The sequence below is a fragment of the Rhipicephalus sanguineus genome, chromosome 4 (genome assembly GCF_013339695.2).
Source record: "Rhipicephalus sanguineus isolate Rsan-2018 chromosome 4, BIME_Rsan_1.4, whole genome shotgun sequence".
NCBI classification, from domain to species: Eukaryota; Metazoa; Arthropoda; class Arachnida; order Ixodida; family Ixodidae; genus Rhipicephalus; species Rhipicephalus sanguineus.
Genome location: NC_051179.1, coordinates 82668421 through 82687614, shown reverse-complemented (window position 1 = coordinate 82687614; position 19194 = coordinate 82668421). Strand labels below are relative to the sequence as shown.

The window sequence follows — 19194 nt, the reverse complement described above, 5'->3', positions numbered from 1 at the left end:
TTTTTTTCGCCACGTGTTCGAATTTTCAGTCGGCAAGCAGTTTTGTGCTTTTTTTTGTGCGTTAATTTTTGTGAACATTCGGACATTAAGTGGTTGTAAGCGCCCCAAATCGCATATGTCGATTATCGGACACGCGAGGCTACATGCTCAACACGTTTCGCGCAAGTGCAGCCTTTGAAGAAGGTTGTTTTGGTTATAGTGCGGTACCGCTTATAGTGCGGATATTCGCGACTCCGGCGACTTACGTTATAAGCGGTCTATACTGTACGCAGTCAACTCGTTTCATTACTGGAACTGTAATTAGTGGTGGTCACAGCAACTGTGTACGTTACACCTTGTTGAGGCTATGCTTGAACTAGAAGGATGCACATTTCGCACCGTGTATGCTTGAAGATGCTGTGACTTTTGTCTGCAGAGAATCGCAGAAGCGGAGCATCCTGTTTGCACTTGCCTTCGCCTTTTCACAAGGTGTGATGTTCCTCGTGTACGGCTGTGCCTTTCGTCTGGGTGCCTTCCTAGTTACAAGGGGGGAAATGGAAGCCACCAATGTTTACAGGTAAGTGATAATGTCTGTTTTTTCTGGGCACACAGTGTAAGCTCTGTAGTATTACTGAGACTTCGCTTTTTGCACGGCTAAAAATAGAAGCCAAAACTTCAGAGGAGGTTATTTCAGTTGTAATCCAAGATTGCCATTTCTTACTTGTTGAAGTATCTCGAGTGAGAGGTACACCCGAACCTTACTGAACTTGTATACCTTGTCGCAGGGGCGTAGCCAAGGGGGGGGTTGGGGGGGTTCAAACCCCCCCCCCGAAATTTTTCAATTTTGCTTGCGTATATAGGCACGCACACATACAAACGCACGCACGAGCATACATAAAGTATGGTTGAACCCCCCCCGAAAAAAATTTCTGGCTACGCCCCTGCCTTGTCGGACTTGTATTGAACTTGTTGCACTAGTCAAATGTGTTTAGTTTCCCTGGCAAAACAAGAAGTGCATCTGGTTTTTAGCTTCACTTTCAGATCAAGTTCAGGAAGCAGCTTGCTTCATTCACTTTTATCCCCATTGACACAGAATAAAGTGTCTGTGAGGTGTTAATTCTCCGTAACAAGCATAGACGTCATGATGGGATGGGTTCTCAACAATGCCTGCATGTTTGGCAAAGCAAGAGTAGGTCATATATATTGGACGCAACATATTCAGCGTGGGTATGGTATTTTTCCTAACTGTTCGTGAACTAGCTCATGCTGTGTATCGTAAAACTAGTACTAGTAGCTCTAATAATCTGTCTGCCTAGCTTGCACCTCTGTGAATGAATTCTGCTGATACTGAAGCCAATTTCTTATTCCACTGTGGTTTTAATATTGCTAAGCTGAAGAGGAAAATGATGATAGCTGTTCCATCCTATTTCATAGATATATGCCATATGTTCTTGTGTATAATCTGCCCCTGTATATAATTCGCACGTCCAGTGACAACCCACAGAAAATTTTAAAAAGAAAAGAAAAAATCTCTCATATTGGCATGAAGCCACCTACATTGCATTACTGCAAAGCAGTGTCGTGAAGCCTTTTTGCACACCGAGCACCGCATTTACTCACACCTCGACTTTAGCTCCAATCTTCCTGTATAGTTTATGCATGCTATACGCGAGAAAATACAGTATTGCTTAGCCATTGGAAGCTCCTCACATTGTGTGCAATGTCTATGGCCCAGGGTGTTCTTCACGATGGCGTTCAGTGCGGTGTCTGTGGGCCAGTGGACTTCCATGTTGCCAGACTACCTCAGGGCTAGGCTGTCGGCTGGCCTAGTCTTCAATCTGCTCGAAGCGGAGACTGAAATCGACGGTTACTCGGATGGTGGCATGAGGCCCGTAAGTTACCTACATTTCCACTTAGGTCATTAATCACATAGAGCACTTGCTGAATAATACACTCAAACCTCGATAGAACACGGATATAACGAATTGTCGGAATAGTCCTGTTAGAAATACAGTGTTATGAATAAATCTTTATAACGAATTCTCGGATATAACGAAGTTATTTTCGTGGCATATGTAACTTTGTTTATAATGAGGTTTGAGTGTGTTAATTAAATTGTAATTAATTGTATGCTCATGTTAGTGCTGTGTTGGGATTAACGGCAAGCTTCCACTGCAATTTTTAGATCTTGCTAAGATGAAATACTAATCATTATTAACCACAAGTACACTAATCTTCTCACAGCCTTGGGCCTCGGAGAGAGTCAGATGTATGTGCAGCCAGCCCCAGTTTATGATCACACAATCAGCTGTACACATCGTGTAGTGCGAACGAAGCCCATAGAACTTTTGTATTATGTCTGTAGTCCCCTACACTTTCCTCTGCAATATGACACACCGACACCAGGGTGTCATTTTTGCCATGTTGTAACCTCTTCAAAAAGAAAGGCTAAATGGACACCAGTTCACAAATGTTAGCACTTACATAGTATATGTACAGTACTCACGGATTCAAATGAGACATCAAATTTTTTTAGTATAATGACTGATATTCACAATTGCTCGAGATAACCACTTTATGTCGAGGCGAATCTGGTCTCTAAAGATAATGTTGGCTCTGGTCTATGTGTTCGAGTCAAAATTACACCGATATGGCCCGAACTGAAGGCGGTGGAGACGAAATATGTGCGTTACTTAGCCTTAAATTGTCCTGTTTCATTCCGTGAGTACTGTACTCTAAGACAGCATGGGATGTAGAAACCTAACAAAAATATTGGCACTTTCAGGTTTGATATGGTCATTAGGTTTTCTATATCAAGCAAGGCGTTAACATGCTGAACTGTGCATATTTATCAGCCAGCCCTCTTCATCTTATTCAAAGCCACAGTGGCTCAGTAGTTACGGTGCTCAGCTGCTAACTTGAAAGATGCGGATTCGTTCCCGGACGCAGCGGTCGCATTTCGATATAGGCAAAATGCTAGAGGCTTGTGTACTGCGTGATGCTAGTGCACAAAAGAACCCCAGGAGGTTGAAATTATCCAGAGCCCTCCACTACAGTGTGTCTCATGCTATGATTCGCTTTGGGACGTTAAAGCCCATAAACCAACTGATCAACTCTTCTTGTCGTGAAACTTTCTACAGGAAGTGAGCAGCCGGCTGTCCCTCAAGGGGGTCACCTTTGCCTACCCGAGCCGACCACAAGTCACAGTGCTCCAAGGGCTTGACCTAGAGCTAAGCCCCGGAGAGATGGTGGCGCTGGTAGGGGCCAGTGGCTGTGGCAAGTCTACCGTGGTCGACATTCTCCTGCGTTTCTACGATCCCCAGTGTGGACAAGTGGTGAGCCTCTCCTCTCTCAGCTTAGCGCAGCTGTCGCAGTGTCTCTGTGGCAGACCACGTGGTTGTGGGTCCGAGTTCCGGTCATGGTGGCCACATTTGGGGGGGGGGGGCAGTACATGAACATTTGGTGGGGGCAGTACATGGGGGTAGATTGGGGGGCATGATAAACGACTCCTCAGGTTTGAAATTAATCCAGAACTCTCCGCTCAGGTGTCTCTCATTAAGTGGGAGTTGCTTTGGGGCGTTATACCGCTTAATTTGAGTTGGCTTTTTGTTTGTTTCGTAAACAGCGGTGTGCAAATATTAGGAAATTTCTAATGTCAAATCATCCTATTGTCCTGTTTCTATTTTTTTAAGTCCTATTTGATTCGCTGCTGAAATTGTATAAATGCTGTTAGTATATACGAACACTTTTCAAATAGTTTACAAATATTTCAAGACATCGTTTACACAGGCAAGCACAAAACTGGTGCAAAAGTACAACAAATTTTATTTCGAGGGTATAGTATCGGCATAAAACTAGAGCTGTGCGAATAGCAAAATTTTGGGTGCGAAGCGAATTCGAATAATAAAGATTGAGTGCGAATCGAATCGAATAATTTCGAATAATTTTCGAATGTTCTCAAACATTTTTCGAATAATTTGAAGTGAAATTACAGAAAAAGTTGTAGAGAATCCCTAAGTATGTTCTTGTGAGATCGCAACATGAAAATGTTTCTTTTCGCTAGGTTGATGAAGCACTGGCGAGGTGGCGTTTCATAGTTGTCTTATCAAGAATGAGGCAATGTAGAGGCCGAATTGTATTTATGTACATGATTTGGTGCAACCAAAGTGTTGCTGACAACACTTTACACGTGATAGGCAGAAATGCCATTTCCTCAGCCTCTCCTTCTCTTTCAACTTCTGTGAAAGGCCAACTGATGTGGCGGACAAGGGTGTGCTCCCTTCAAGTCCGGAGTTCCAAATCTGCCTTGTAGACGTCGATATATAAGAACATCTGAAATTTTGGATGCTAAAAAGCTTCGGCGTCCGATTTTTCGGACTTCCGGCCCAAATTTCAGGTCCAAAACAGCATTAATTGAGCCCCCAACTCTGCCACACCTTTCATCTCCATATTGGAACCAGCGTTTTCTTGAGTTAAGACATTTGCGACCGTAGCGGAGCTTGAAAGGCATCTTTGCCGCAATACGGGGGTGTGAGTAGGTGAAGCATATTGAAAATCTAGGGACCACTTCCAATCAGACGTTGACTGTCTCTTGGCTAAGTTCGACCGTAACGGAGCTTGAAAGGCAGCTTTGCCGCAATACGAGAGTGTAATGAGGTGAAGCATATTGAAAATCTGAAGGGGTCATTTTCAACCGGACGTTGATTGCATTTGTCTTTGGGATGTTCGAATAGTTCGAATAGTAAAATTTCAGTGCGAATCGAATCGAATAGCAAACACTATTCGAAAAATATTCGAAATTTCGAATATTCGCACACCCCTACATAAAACATCAGAACTTATGTAGTGCAGGTTAGGTTGGTCAAAGAGTCGCACCTTATGTACTATATAACTGTCATTCGAAGCCTCTTTGAAGGGAATGTGAATGATAGTTCTATTGTGTGCACGCGAAGAGCTTATTTGCTTCTAATTTGCCACTTGTGCTTTTAACGCTAAAATTACAATTCCTAGGATGTGACTGTAACTTTATGTTACTTGTAAAAATGGTTCTTAAATCTTTGAATAATCTGAAAAGTATTCTATTTTCGATTCGGTTCTATTTGCTTCTGGCACTATATTCGAATCAATGTAAAAAAATCACCCTTCACATGCCCCTGGATAAAAAATTACACCATCTCCCGCTTAATGGGGACCATGAGGCGATGCGAAGCAGCGTTTCGGCATGGTATGGTATGGATAACTTTATTGATGTCCTGAGGATTCAGTCCAGGACTGATGCGGGCCGCTCCCATGTCGGGACAGAGAGGCCAAGCCCTTCTGCCGTCACACGGGCCCTCTGGACAGCCCTGAGTTGGTCCGCCAGCGCGTCACTGTGCAGCATTCGCTGCCACCACTGTTCACCTTGAGAACCATCACCGGCCAACGCCGAGCAGCGCCAAAGCATGTGGTCTAAATCGAGCAAACCCCCGCACTTACTACAATAGACTGAAATCCCGCAGTCCGGATTAATTTTATTCATGACGACCGGGTTACGGCATGTCGAGCCCGCGTTTCATCCGTAGCAGTTTCCTGCCGACGTTGCCGTTTGCGCTGAGCTTCCCTAGCCTGGAGCTCGGGGTCCTCTTGCCGACGTTTACGTAGCGCTTTGGCACGTCGAGCCTTCCGCTTCTCCACCCGCTTTACGTTGGAACTCATGACACCGGCGCAGCTGAGCGTGTGTACGACCTAACGCGAGCCTTTTATCTAAACGAGGAGGGGGAGTGGAGAGGGGGGAAGGAGGGGTGGAGAGGAGGTGTGTGGAGAGGGTTTGCGCATGCGCAGTAAGGGCGGTCACGCCGCACACCACCACCAGATTGAACTCTGCCATAAGGTGCTTCACATCTAAAAAAATCACAGCATATCCACGGAGTGCATGATGATGAGTGGGCGAAGCTGCGGAGGTTCATCGGTAAACCGTGAATCTTCCGTGAATTCTGCCCAGTACATCATCACCGACGTGAGATAGGGCGCGTTTATACTAAAGGTTCGATGAGTTATGACGACTTGCAGCTCACTTTAATTTTACATGTACGCTGCGAATTTTCATTGTTTAGAAAACCATTGCTTTAGAAAACATCTGGCGTCTTTCGTTAAGCAGCTGGCGTCTTTTCCTTTTGCTTTAGAAAAATCTGGCGTTCTTCCGTTTTGCTTTTACAAAACATCTGGCGTCTTTCGTTGGTTTATTTCATCAATAAACGGCGTTTTGAACAAAATTTTCATTGTAGTAAATTTTCATTGTAGGTAAAGAATGGCTGCTAATGGGAATGAGAGACAGAAGAAGTCGGCTTTTAGCTACCGCTGCGAATTTTTTATTGTTCAACAACGCACAGGAAAAATCTCCCACCGGCACCACCTTGGAGGTCAAAGCGTAAGACTGGTTACGGACTACGACTACGACTACGAGGGACGAACGGGTGCCGCCTTAAGGAGCTTCGCCCCTAAAACCACACTATAGTGGCAGAAAGCTGTCAGAGGTGAACAGGGGAGGATCAGTGCATCTACCGAGAAGCAGAAGATTCGTCTGAGGCAAATTCATAAGGGACCCTGTGAGTTTTTTGGTACCTAGCGGTAGCAAATATTTCAACCGCATAGGTCAGGCCATTTAGAGAATTTGAAATAAAGGACGTGGATATGGCTCATAGATATGTGATCGGTTCATTTTTGTTCTTGGGTGCCGATGTATAATTTCATATAGACGCTAACCCTTGTTGATAACAAGAGCAGGCACGTAGGCTTTAGCAAGACAGTGCACGACAGCACTTCCAACGTGCAGTTGGCTCCATTGGCGCTCGCGATGGCTGTACGGCTGCGTGGTCCAAATATAGTGAAAGCACATGATGCTCTAAAAATCACACCATCTCGCGCTAAAGGGGACTATGAAGCGATGTGAAACAGCGTTTCGGAATGACGAGCCCGCGTTTCAGAGGGGGAGTGGAGAGGGGAAGTGAAGAGAGGTGAAGTGAAGAGGGAGGGGAGAGAGGAGGTGGAGGTGTGTGGAGAGGGGTTGCGCATGCGCAATAAGGGTGATCACGCCACACAGTACCGGTTTGAACTCCGCCATAAGATGCTTCCCATCTAAAATCAAATGCCATGCGGAAACTAAACCTCATTTTTTTATAAGCTCGGATCCGAAGACCCAAGAGGCCCTCGTGAAATATGCGAAGAGAGCGGCCCGCGCCAATGGGATCCCGGTCTAAGAATCCCACTCACCCATCTTCTCACAGACCATCAAATAAACGTTTTATGCTCTCTATAAGCGACACGGACGGTGAAGTCACATAGAGATCACTGTTTCTCTTTAGAAAGGAAGCTTCAGCAATCTTCCTAGTTTTCGAGTCATGAATGCGATACAATATACTGAAGTGCGTGGAAATTCCGGAATACACGAGACGAGGAAACAGGCAGCCCTCCCTTTCCACTCCTGAGCTTATGCAATAACAGAATGCTTTCAATCAATCAATCAATCAATCAATCAATCAATCAATCAATCAATCAATCAGACATTCAGTCACTGATCCGAGCTGATAGTCCTATTGACAGCGCAGTAAGAATAGATGTAGCAACTGAAGATTGCCGTGCTGCGCGAGTTCGATAGTAACCCTAACACGTTTCGACACAAACTTGAGATACATTTTCTTAATATATATCGTCGTAAGATTGTTCTCATCGTTTAACTTTCAAACTTCTTATTCCGCGCTTTATTTTCATTGACGTGCTGTAATCTGCTGTTGAATTAGGCTGACGTGTATTGTATTTTTAATTTTGTTGCGCTGTATTTTGTTGTTGTTATTATTAACTTTCACTGTAACCTTATTCTTTATGAGTTTACTCCTGATTTCATTGTAACCCACTTACTCAATACCTGCAGGCCTGTAAGGTATTTTTCAGTAAGTAAATAAATAAATAAATAAATAAATAAATAAATAAATAAAAATTCGGCAGATCCCACGCACCGTGGGAGTCGATGTTATGCGAAGCATGCGGCGGGTAGGCGACTGTGGCGTAACTTTTTTTTATTGAGCGACACGTTACAAAATGACGCTAAAGATTTGTATAAATTTTACACGCGCACATATATATGTTGAAGATCCGCATATGTGTTACATAACCAGTTGTTTACGGTTGGGTAACGCTGCCAATGGCAACGTAGGTATTACCAACACCAGAAGCGGTACGCTGATAGGTAGTGCTCATACGTGTCCCGAGAACGCACGCACGTTTCACGAACCCGTGTGCATGTGTGCAAGACGTTCTTGACAATTCATGAACAAGGGCATCATCATCGTGATCAGTGAGCACCAGCAGCTGGTCATGACTTAATTGTTATAGGATCCGGTCGTGATCATGGTGGCGAGGGGTCCATGTGTAGTGAAGTATGTGGTATAGTAGAGCTGTTGGAATTCGTGGATGCCTCGGCCATTTCGTCGACAAATTATCTGTCGACATAGCCGGCGACATGTCGGAACCTGAAGCCACCCTTCGCGTTGGTGAGGTATAGGCCGTCGAGGCTGGTAGGCCTGGATAGTGCTACGTAGACCAACATCAGTGGATGGTGTTTGTAATATTCATCGAATACCTGGGCGTATGTGGCCTACGTAGCCTAGTCTACAAAGCGGCTGTCAATCAATCTGGCATCATCCTCGGTCAGCATGAGGCCATTGCCCAGCCTCGTAAGAAATGAAGAGGACACTGCGTCGTTCTCGTGGACGAAGTGCACTTTACGGTGCGGTGGTGTGGATATCATATGTAACGTTCGTTAATGTATTCCTCCGGGGTCGAGCAATGCTTCAATATAGCTTGCTGAATCATAGGAATACAAACGTAATGTTTATTAGACTGCTATAAAAGCGGAGCCAACACTGGAACTACAGACGTTAATCTGATATGACGCCTGTATTGTAGGAGTACACATCGTAGGAGCATCATGTAGTGTTTATTGCTTTCTTGTAAAATTAGATAGCCAGCACCACAACTCCAATTGACGTTGCACCGATATTGCACCTGCGTAGGCTGTTTTTCCAACACCAGTTTATAGACCTGGCGTGGTTCAGTGGTAGAATGCCTGATTGTCACGCAGAAGCTTGGGTTCGATTCCCGCTAGGATCCTAATTTTCATTCTTCTTCATTCGTTGAGTCACGCTGCCGATGTCTGGTTTTCCTTAACGTCTAGCATTTAAGTTACCAATGTCTGTCCTCGGCGTTCCTGGGTAGATATAAACTGTCAACACCTGTGGCGCATACCAGTACAACGCGGCCCGTGGCAAACGGGTTATGTGCCACACTGTGTCTAGTGGAAAGGGTTTGACGACGTACGCGACAGGATTTTAACTTTATTCATGTCATGACCCGGGCAATCATATTCGTCAAATCCTCTTACCCTCCCATGTAAATTTTGGTCTACACCAAGTTAAGGAGGCGATCATGAGAGCACCCAGACGTAGGCGGCTACTAGATAGATAGATAGATAGATAGATAGATAGATAGATAGATAGATAGATAGATAGATAGAAGATAGATAGATAGATAGATAGATAGATAGATAGATAGATAGATAGATAGATAGATAGATAGATAGATAGATAGATAGATAGATAGATAGATAGATAGATAGATAGATAGATAGATAGATAGATAGATAGATAGATAGATAGATAGATAGATAGATAGATAGATAGATAGATAGATAGATAGATAGATAGATAGATAGATAGATAGATAGATAGATAGATAGATAGATAGATAGATAGATAGATAGATAGATAGATAGATAGATAGATAGATAGATAGATAGATAGATAGATAGATAGATAGATAGATAGATAGATAGATAGATAGATAGATAGATAGATAGATAGATAGATAGATAGATAGATAGATAGATAGATAGATAGATAGATAGATAGATAGATAGATAGATAGATAGATAGATAGATAGATAGATAGATAGATAGATAGATAGATAGATAGATAGATAGATAGATAGATAGATAGAGATAGATAGATAGATAGATAGATAGATAGATAGATAGATAGATAGATAGATAGATAGATAGATAGATAGATAGATAGATAGATAGATAGATAGATAGATAGATAGATAGATAGATAGATAGATAGATAGATAGATAGATAGATAGATAGATAGATAGATAGATAGATAGATAGATAGATAGATAGATAGATAGATAGATAGATAGATAGATAGATAGATAGATAGATAGATAGATAGATAGATAGATAGATAGATAGATAGATAGATAGATAGATAGATAGATAGATAGATAGATAGATAGATAGATAGATAGATAGATAGATAGATAGATAGATAGATAGATAGATAGATAGATAGATAGATAGATAGATAGATAGATAGATAGATAGATAGATAGATAGATAGATAGATAGATAGATAGATAGATAGATAGATAGATAGATAGATAGATAGATAGATAGATAGATAGATAGATAGATAGATAGATAGATAGATAGATAGATAGATAGATAGATAGATAGATAGATAGATAGATAGATAGATAGATAGATAGATAGATAGATAGATAGATAGATAGATAGATAGATAGATAGATAGATAGATAGATAGATAGATAGATAGATAGATAGATAGATAGATAGATAGATAGATAGATAGATAGATAGATAGATAGATAGATAGATAGAAAGAAACGCCCAAAGTGCCAGAGGTTCGCTAAGAAATGCTTCGCATTTAAAAGTGCCAGCTGCGCATATGACCTACATAACTAATCTCATACAACAATGCCAAAAATGTTATAAAGGGAAATTTCACAGCTGTTTGTACAAAGAAGAGCCTCAGAAATAATTTTGTTTTGTGTGCTCAATCTTGACTGCACTTACTGTTGATGTGTGTTAGATGTTGTTCAGCTTCACAGCAATGCATAGTGCGCTGCCATGAAGTCACATCTGATGGCAAAACTCGCATGTATCACACACCCATATCTTACAATATTAATCAGAACTAACAGACAGTAACGCCAAGGAAAGTATAGGGGGTGTTATCTGTAGTATTTAGAAGATAAATGTGAAGAAAGTAAAGTGGACGAAAAGATAACTTGCCGCCGGCAGGGACCGAACCTGCGACCTTCGAATAACACGTCCGATGCTCTACCACTGAGCTACGGCGGCGGTCATCCTCCCGTCCACTTTATGGGGTATATGCATTTAAACGTAGGAGTGTTAATCAGCGCCAATCGCAGCCATGGCGGCGAGTGTGGAACACTCTTTTTCTGCCTTTCTGGCGTCACGTAGCGCGTGATCTTTTTACGAGCTGGCAGCTGACCAATAATCCCTCACATACTATTTGAAGGCATCAAGTCTGCCAGAACGAGACCCTTGCTATGAATGAAGGAAAGAAGATGACTCTTAAGGGCTTGTTTTCTTTGTTCACATTTATCTTCTAAATACTACAGATAACACCCCCTATACTTTCCTTGGTGTTATTGTCTGTTAGTTCTGACCCATATCTTACAGTTATCTTCGTTTTGATGCGTGCTATGCAAGCAGAAATGCAGTGAGCAGTACTGTAAAGTGCAGTCTAGCATTAACCCTTTTCCTACCGAAGACGAGCTACTAAAAGAAGCGTTTGGGGTCGCGCAGTTAAGCTACCCTGATTCATTTTGCTAAGTTCCTTTTGGCTTGAACACATGGCACGGTAAAAAAAATGTAAAAACAAGTTCAAAGCATGCATTTTGGCCGAGAAAGGACTTGATTATGGTGAATGGAATCAGAAAATGGTGTCCTCCTCTGTGCGCAAGCGACACACACATGTTTGGCAACAGCTCCGTCCAGAAAAAAAAATCACAGTTTCACCGCAAGGGCGAAGCAATGAATGCGATAGCAACAAATTGTAATGTTATGCAAAGTAAGGCTGGCAGCTAACTCTTTTAGATGCTATCTCGCGTAATTCTACAAAACATTGGTGTAAGAGAATACGGCCGCTTCTGGGAGAGCTGTTGTTTTTGCACAGTCTCTTCGCGTTGAGAGCACAGCACGTAGATGGGTATACGATCCGTATGCTGATGCTTGCCGAGTTAGCGCACGCGCCAGCGATTGTGACTGCACCATTACGATCAAAGTTCACAGTTGCTGCTCCAGTGACATATCACCCCTCCCTCCCCGCGTTCCTCCATGCTCCTTCAAGACGAGTGGGACGTTCCTTCTCTGCTTGAGTAGCAATCAACGGCAGGCTTAGCACATGGGGCGATGTTATCGCATGCTCCCTCCACATGACTGAGATGGGTTCAGCTGCGTTCAGCTGAACGCAGCTGCGTTCAGCTGCGTCAGCTGAGATGCTTCAGCTGCGTTCGTCGCCCCCGCTCACCCGCTTTCACCTGCAGGTAGAACATACGATGCGCAGGGGGACATTATCGATTTGGACTTTATACGGAACATGACAGCAACGCCGATGGCAAAAACTCGTCGAGAGTGTCTATATAATTGCTATCGCAATAAAATAAAAAAATACTTTGTTTGCTGAAGTTTTGTGCAATGAAGAACTGCAGTTCTCCAGCGAGTGTGGCAGCGACTACACAGAGCACCATATTTTCTCTAAATCATTGGATTTGGAAACAAACCCCAACCAGCACATTCAAGTGTTTTTTTTTTTTTGTGGGCTCTCTTGTCCCTGCGCTTTATTTTTTATATTTCAAAGAGACATTTTCTGCACCAAAGACTGGAGAGGTTAGGCCACTTTCCGTGGTGCAGTGCAGTGCACAGTGGTTTGAATGTTGATGGGCACTTTCATAACCTGGCCTTTCATACCAGACATGCCTGCACTGTGTCACCTCTGTGACATGTGCTGAACAGCTTCGCTATTCATACACGTTCACAGAATGGAATGGCTCCCCAATTGTTTTTTCTTTTCATGGCATTGAGGCGTTTGTCGACACACTTGGAAGGCATGGAATGACATTTCATCACAACAAAAAAGGCAAAACACTAGATGCTGCCACTCGGAAAACATACACTTTGGTTTTGCAGATGTCTTTAGTGAGTATGTGGCATTCATACCATACTGCAGATTCTGTTCTTTCTTATTGTATCATGTATGCCAAGTCTAAGCACATCGACAGCTTTTTCCCAAGACATCAAAGCTATTTTATGGAGTTCAGGAAAAGGCATGCTCTGAAAAAGGGGTAGTGTTTACTAGTTATGATACAGGAGCATGTGAAACGTGCTGTTTTTTAGCCTGCTAAGCCTCCATCTTTCACAGCTCTTGTGCAGTATGTTCTGGGCAATGTTTCAGACAAAGATGTGGTTCGGTTTAATGAGACGAGGAGTAGAAAGTAAACAGGATGGATGCTACATTGTCTCCGTCATGTTTTGCGCTACTGTACTTATGATTAATCATTGCCTACTAGCCCAGTTGCGTGATCTATTATCCATAGCTATGTTGTATCTTTGAAATGGAAAGGAGAAAGCAGCACATGGGATTTTTCAGTATAACGGAGATCATTTTAGCTTGCTTTTTCAAACGTTCTGGAAAGAACAAAAAGTTTGAAAGTAGATGATAAATGGAACAAATGGACCCACTTTAGCGTTAACTACATTAACACCATTTCGAACAGCTTGACACCATTTGGTTCTCATAAATTCAGTGGACTGCTTGAAATGAGCTCAACTTCTGATAAGAGAAGCTCTGTCAACGTTGATAGTAGGAGGAGTCCAGTGCATTTTTGAGAGCTGCACTATTACGTTGAGCATTACCATCTGCGGTTCTTGATGTCTGGGTCCCTCACAATTTTGCGCGCAGTACTTGGACGGAGTGGATGTGCGTGCGATAAACGTGGGACACCTGCGGCAGTGCATCGTGGCCTGCGAGCCGCGGCTGTCCCTGATGGACCGCACGCTCGGAGAGAATGTGGTCTACGGCCTCGACCCTTCTTCCGGCGTGCCCAGCCAGGAAGAGCTGGAGGAGGCTGCCCGCATGGCACGGCTGCACGATTTCGTCAGCCAACTCCCCCTGGTTAGTACACCGTGGCACAGTAGTAGGGCTCTTGTTATACAGTTTTAACACTGTTAAAGGGACACTAAAGAGAAACAATGAATAGGTTTAGATTGATAAATTGTGCTGCGAGAACTCTAATGTCGTTACTTTCGCCATCATACATTTATTAATAGAGGAGAAAATCAAGTTCAAAGTTTCATTTCTAAATTTCGTGCCAAAATATCCACACATGACGTCATGGATTTCAAAGTGTATTTATCGTATTTTGGCGCCATTGGCTCAACAAAATTACCCCAAACTTGGTATGTTAAGTCTATGGCCCCCTCAGAGGACAATGTACTTCATTTTTACCGATTAGGAATTACTTAGTCCCTAGTAAGTGCTGTCAAAACATGTGACGTCACGGCGAATGGTGCGGAAACTTCAAGGTGGCGTCGCCACCCACATTTTGTTTTTGCATGTTTTCTCGCTCACCAAGAGTCTTCTCGCCGCAAGCGTGGTGTTTTTGGTATCGTGAAAGAGTACTTTACTAATATGAGAAACATCGTTTTGCTCTTTAGTGTCCCTTCAACCCATATTTTTCTCATATTTGTAAATTAAAGTTTCACAATTCCAAAATCACCGCACTTGCCGCAAGAAGACGCTTGGTGAGCGAGAAAACACGCAGAAAAAAAATGCGGTTGGTGACGCCACTTTGAAATTCCTGCACCCAGTGCCGTGACGTCATACATTTTCACGGCATCTATTAGGTCCTACGTAGCTCCTAATAAAAAAAAATGAAGTACATTGCCCTGTGAGAGTGCCATAGACTTAACACAACAAGTTTCAGGAAATTTCGTCCAGCCAATGTCACCAAAATGCGAAAAATACACCTTGAAATTCGTGACGTCTCATGCGGCGATTTTAGCGTGAAAATTAAAGATTAAACTTTGACCTTGATTTTCTCCTCTATTAATATGCCTGTAATGATGAAATTAACAACTTTATACTTTTTAGAGTACAATTTATCGATATAAACTGATTCATTGTTTTCTAGGCTTGTGCGAATGGTAAACTTTAGTTTCGAATAGTATATATCACATAGTATAAAAATTTTTTTCCTATTTGTCATGACCCAGCTAACCTGCACAATATTTTTTTTAATTGAAACAAGGCATGTACAAATGTCATCTCTTTTTTTTGTTCAAAGAGAAGTGAAGGCAACTTTGAATAGTGGCAGGATTTGACTTTCGGTAGAATGCAAGTGATACTAACTCGTAAAATATGTTACATTTTAAAATTCACTATACTTAGAGCATATAAGCTGGCATAACAAGCTTTTAAACTTTAAAAATGATCAATCGATGTGAGGGTAATATGTTCATTTTAACCTTGAAGTGGGGCCTTGCGGCAGTGCGAATTTCCCCTGGATAGGTGTATTCACGGTATCGCACCCCTGCACTGCAGTGAAGCCACCTTTAAGGGGGTTAAATGAGGTTTATTTATGTCTATTCGTTCATTTCGAATACTTCGAAATTTAGAATAATTTAAATTCGTGTCGAAGCGAATGCTAATGCTGTAATATTCGTTTGAATATTCTTACAAGCCTAATTGTTTCACTTTAGTGTCCCTTTAAGGTACTGCAAGACATTTTTTGTGTGATCACAGTGAGACAAACACAGCGCTTCAATATCTGTTTATAATTAACAGCTGCTTTTATGTCTTTCGGGACAGCAACTGCCATGTACAGTACTCATGGATTGAAATGCAACACTTCAGGACTAAGTAATGCACATACTTTCATTTCCAGTGTCTTCAGTTCGTGCCGTATCGGCGTAATTTCAACTCAAAACACTTACAACACAGCCAACATTACCTTTAGCGGCAAGATTTGTAGTGACATGATGCGGCTATCTCGAGAAATTTTGCGTATCAGTCGTTATACTAAAAGTTTTGAAGTCACTTTCAGCTCATGAGCATACAGCAGGGTACAGCATTTAGCATACAGCAGGGTACTCTCGTATTATGAACAAATACATGAAAAAACACATAGGCAAACGTGCTACTATCTGCCGTATAACCATTCAAGTTCATGCTTCTGACATACAGTATCATAAGGCAAAATCAAATAATCCAAGCTGCCACCTTACTCGCTTTACTATCACGTCATGGTGCAAAACCAACCACTGTTCAATCTGCCACCTTGCTAAGTTATGAACAAAGCATGAACATGAGAAAGCAAATTACAAGTGCGCATTTTCCTTTCCACATTTGCCTGTACGTGCTACGCTGATTGTGATTTATTCGCAAGCACTTAGTCTTTGGGCTGGAGCACCTTTGCGGCCCATTTGTGCCACAAGGCTATAGTATATATCACTGGTGTTTTGTTTCTGTCTGTTAGCGTTTTGTTTACAGCATGATAGTATGTACTAGGTGGAGAGTCATTGTGAGGCTTAAAGCTGTTTGTGCTCACACTTATACCGAGACAGATGGAAGAAAAAGGCCTGCTCGTTTGGAACATTGCAATGCTAGCTAAAGTCATTTGCAGCTGAGCACGAGTTTGGATGTTTAGTCAATGCTGCAGTTGTTGGTCCCAGCCAAGAACACATGTACACCTGTGTTTTAAAATTTTTGTGCACATGAGGGAAATGTAGATATTTGGACAGACAATTTATATAAAAACTACATTAAGCTAAGTGTAGATTCAGGGCATGGCAACTTGGCTAACATCATCTAATTTTGGGCCCAAGACAGCTTGCCAGAAAACCTTATTGTTTGTGTCAGTCTCCTATTGTACTTATTTGACCATATATCTCATTAGCCGACCACATTGCGTTCATTGAATCGAAGAATGAGTGCGACATAGTCTCTTAGCACTGTAATTAATTAAACTTTTTATCTTAGATAATAGTAGCTTAGACTACTCCTAGCCACTACAATTTCAATATTGCGATTGTATGCAAAGATTTCTGTAGTTGGCAAGCCAGGTTTTTGAGAGACGATAAATAAGGCAGTGAGTGTAACTATAACAATTTAAATATTCTTGCAGCACTGACTTTGTCTGTCAATGTCAAGACAGGGCATCAACGGCACCACAAGTCTGGTTTCCAACTCCCACATTCAGACATGAGCATTTCCTTGAAGCCTTGACTTGATTTGAACAGCTGATGTCATTGTCATTCCTGGCGGGAATGTGCCCAAAGGAAATTCAATGAGATTCTTTAGCCTGTTCATGTCAGGCGTTACTTGAGTTCGTCTTGACCAATTGAAGTTCTGAATATGGGCATAATCATTTGTTTAGACATAATCTGCAATAAAGCCCAATCCACAACTAGGTGTACATGCGAGAATATGTGTTTTTTTCAGGGCTACGATACACCCTTGTGTAACTCGAGCATGGCACAGCTGTCGGAAGGACAGAAGCAGCGGGTTGCGCTCGCACGGGCATTTGTACGCAAGCCCGCCATTCTTGTCTTGGATGAGGCTACATCAGCCCTGGATGCTGATGCTGAACAGGTGAGTGCTTTTCAATTAATCCCTTCTTAATAAAGTGCTATCAATGAACTCACACGCCCTGGGCCCTAGCAAGGCCACGTCACGCTTTCTGCGCATGCGTTGCCTTTCCAGAGATAATTCTCAAAAGTGAAACGTTCATTGACTGGTTGCACTTTCTGTGCAGAAGGCCTTTGAACTGAAATGGTACGGTGGGTATTTTGTCTTTACTACTGGACATAGCGCAACAAAGCTTATTCGTTGGTGTTGCTTACGTTTCCCGTTTTCCAACATGCCAAGACAACAATTAGACAATGTACATATATGCTACGCACATATTGTGATTAATTACTGTCAATACCCAGATAGTGATTAATTATGACAATTAAAAGCACTCACACGAACCTACTGCAATACCATATCACACTTTGAATGATCCCATTGGACCAGGCAGTGCATATTGCACTGTCACTGGGTTGGTGGCTTTGGTCGTGTGGCTCACATATTTGCTCCCGTAAACATTCGTTTTGCCACACCCTTGTCCTGTGTAACTACTAGTGTAGACTAGCACCCTTGGCAGTCGCATATCAATTACGTTGAAATGGTGTCACTTCAGGGCATTTTCATTATAGTATAAAAAGACTTGGAAGTTCTTGTCCCACTTATCATGAGAAGAGAGACACATAGAAGGTTTTTATCGGCCAGGCATTTTTCAGGATAATGCTTTCTGGCTTGTGCACAAAAGACAGATATGTATTGGCCACATTCCTGGCTCGTTTGCGACAGTGACTTAACTCTCTAAAAGACCTTATCTGGCCCCTCAGCAAGAAATGTTAACATTTGTTGCAAGCTGTCTATCGTTATGTTGGTTTTATAAACTATGGCCTTGTACTTGAAGCCATGGCTTGACTCAGCGACCGATTTGTCATCTTGTGACAATGGTGACACATCCCACTCACATCGGGATCGTGACATGACCGCACGTAGCCTTCTTTTTGTTTGTTCTCTTCTCCCGCCCACCGTGGTTAGCCCAGTAACTCTACTCGGCGTTGTGGCTGCCGAATGCGAATGATGCGGATTCTATACCCAGTTGCAGCGACCGCATGGGAGTAAAATTTAAAAACACTGGTATACCTTACTTTGGTTGCACATTAAAGTGAAGCACTGCAGCAGTTTATACTGGCAAATTATTCTTTGAGAACCCTATTGTCATCTTGTGATATGTTTACAATAGGTGGGAACGTGAAGACCAATGTTTTAGTCGATAAGCTTCCCGCTGAAAACCAAACACCACTACGCCAGTGTGCTGTCACGGATTTCAAAGCATTTCATCATATTTTGGCTGCGTTGGCTCTACAAAAGTTCCCTAAACTTGCCACATTAGCTCTCTAATTCAATGGTTCTCAGCCTTGGATGTTTTTGGGGACCCCTTGTGGACTGGTGGAACCGATGACGGACCACCTGCAGTGAGAGAAAAAGTGGAGGGGGGGGCATAAATTACCACAACATGCAGCGTAAAATAAGTGCCTTGTATTACTCTCTAGCAAAGAATGGTCAAACTAAAAGGCCACGCCAATTCAATCTCAACAGCTTGTCAATAAGTTGTGTGGTCTGCAGCCGCGTTCAACCTGTTCCTAGCTATGCTGCCCTTCAAATATGCCAGCCTGGAAAAAGCATGCTCGCGTGCATATGTCATAGAAAACTGCAACAAGAGCTTTATAACC

General features: G+C 42.6%; 1 protein-coding gene and 1 non-coding gene across 2 annotated transcripts; one reads left to right on the top strand and one right to left on the bottom strand.

Moving 5' to 3' along the window:
- Window positions 1-383: 383 nt before the first annotated feature.
- LOC119391353 (ATP-dependent translocase ABCB1-like) lies at window positions 384-18940 on the top strand. Its single transcript, XM_049415255.1, has 6 exons — window positions 384-556; window positions 1715-1871; window positions 3120-3314; window positions 13805-14017; window positions 17345-17494; window positions 18878-18940. Exons 1-6 carry the CDS (start codon window positions 384-386, stop codon window positions 18938-18940), a joined length of 951 nt encoding a protein of 316 aa, XP_049271212.1.
- On the bottom strand, window positions 11107-11178 carry Trnat-ugu (transfer RNA threonine (anticodon UGU)). The gene has a single exon. It is a non-coding gene; the product is annotated as a tRNA-Thr (tRNA).
- Window positions 18941-19194: the final 254 nt, after the last annotated feature.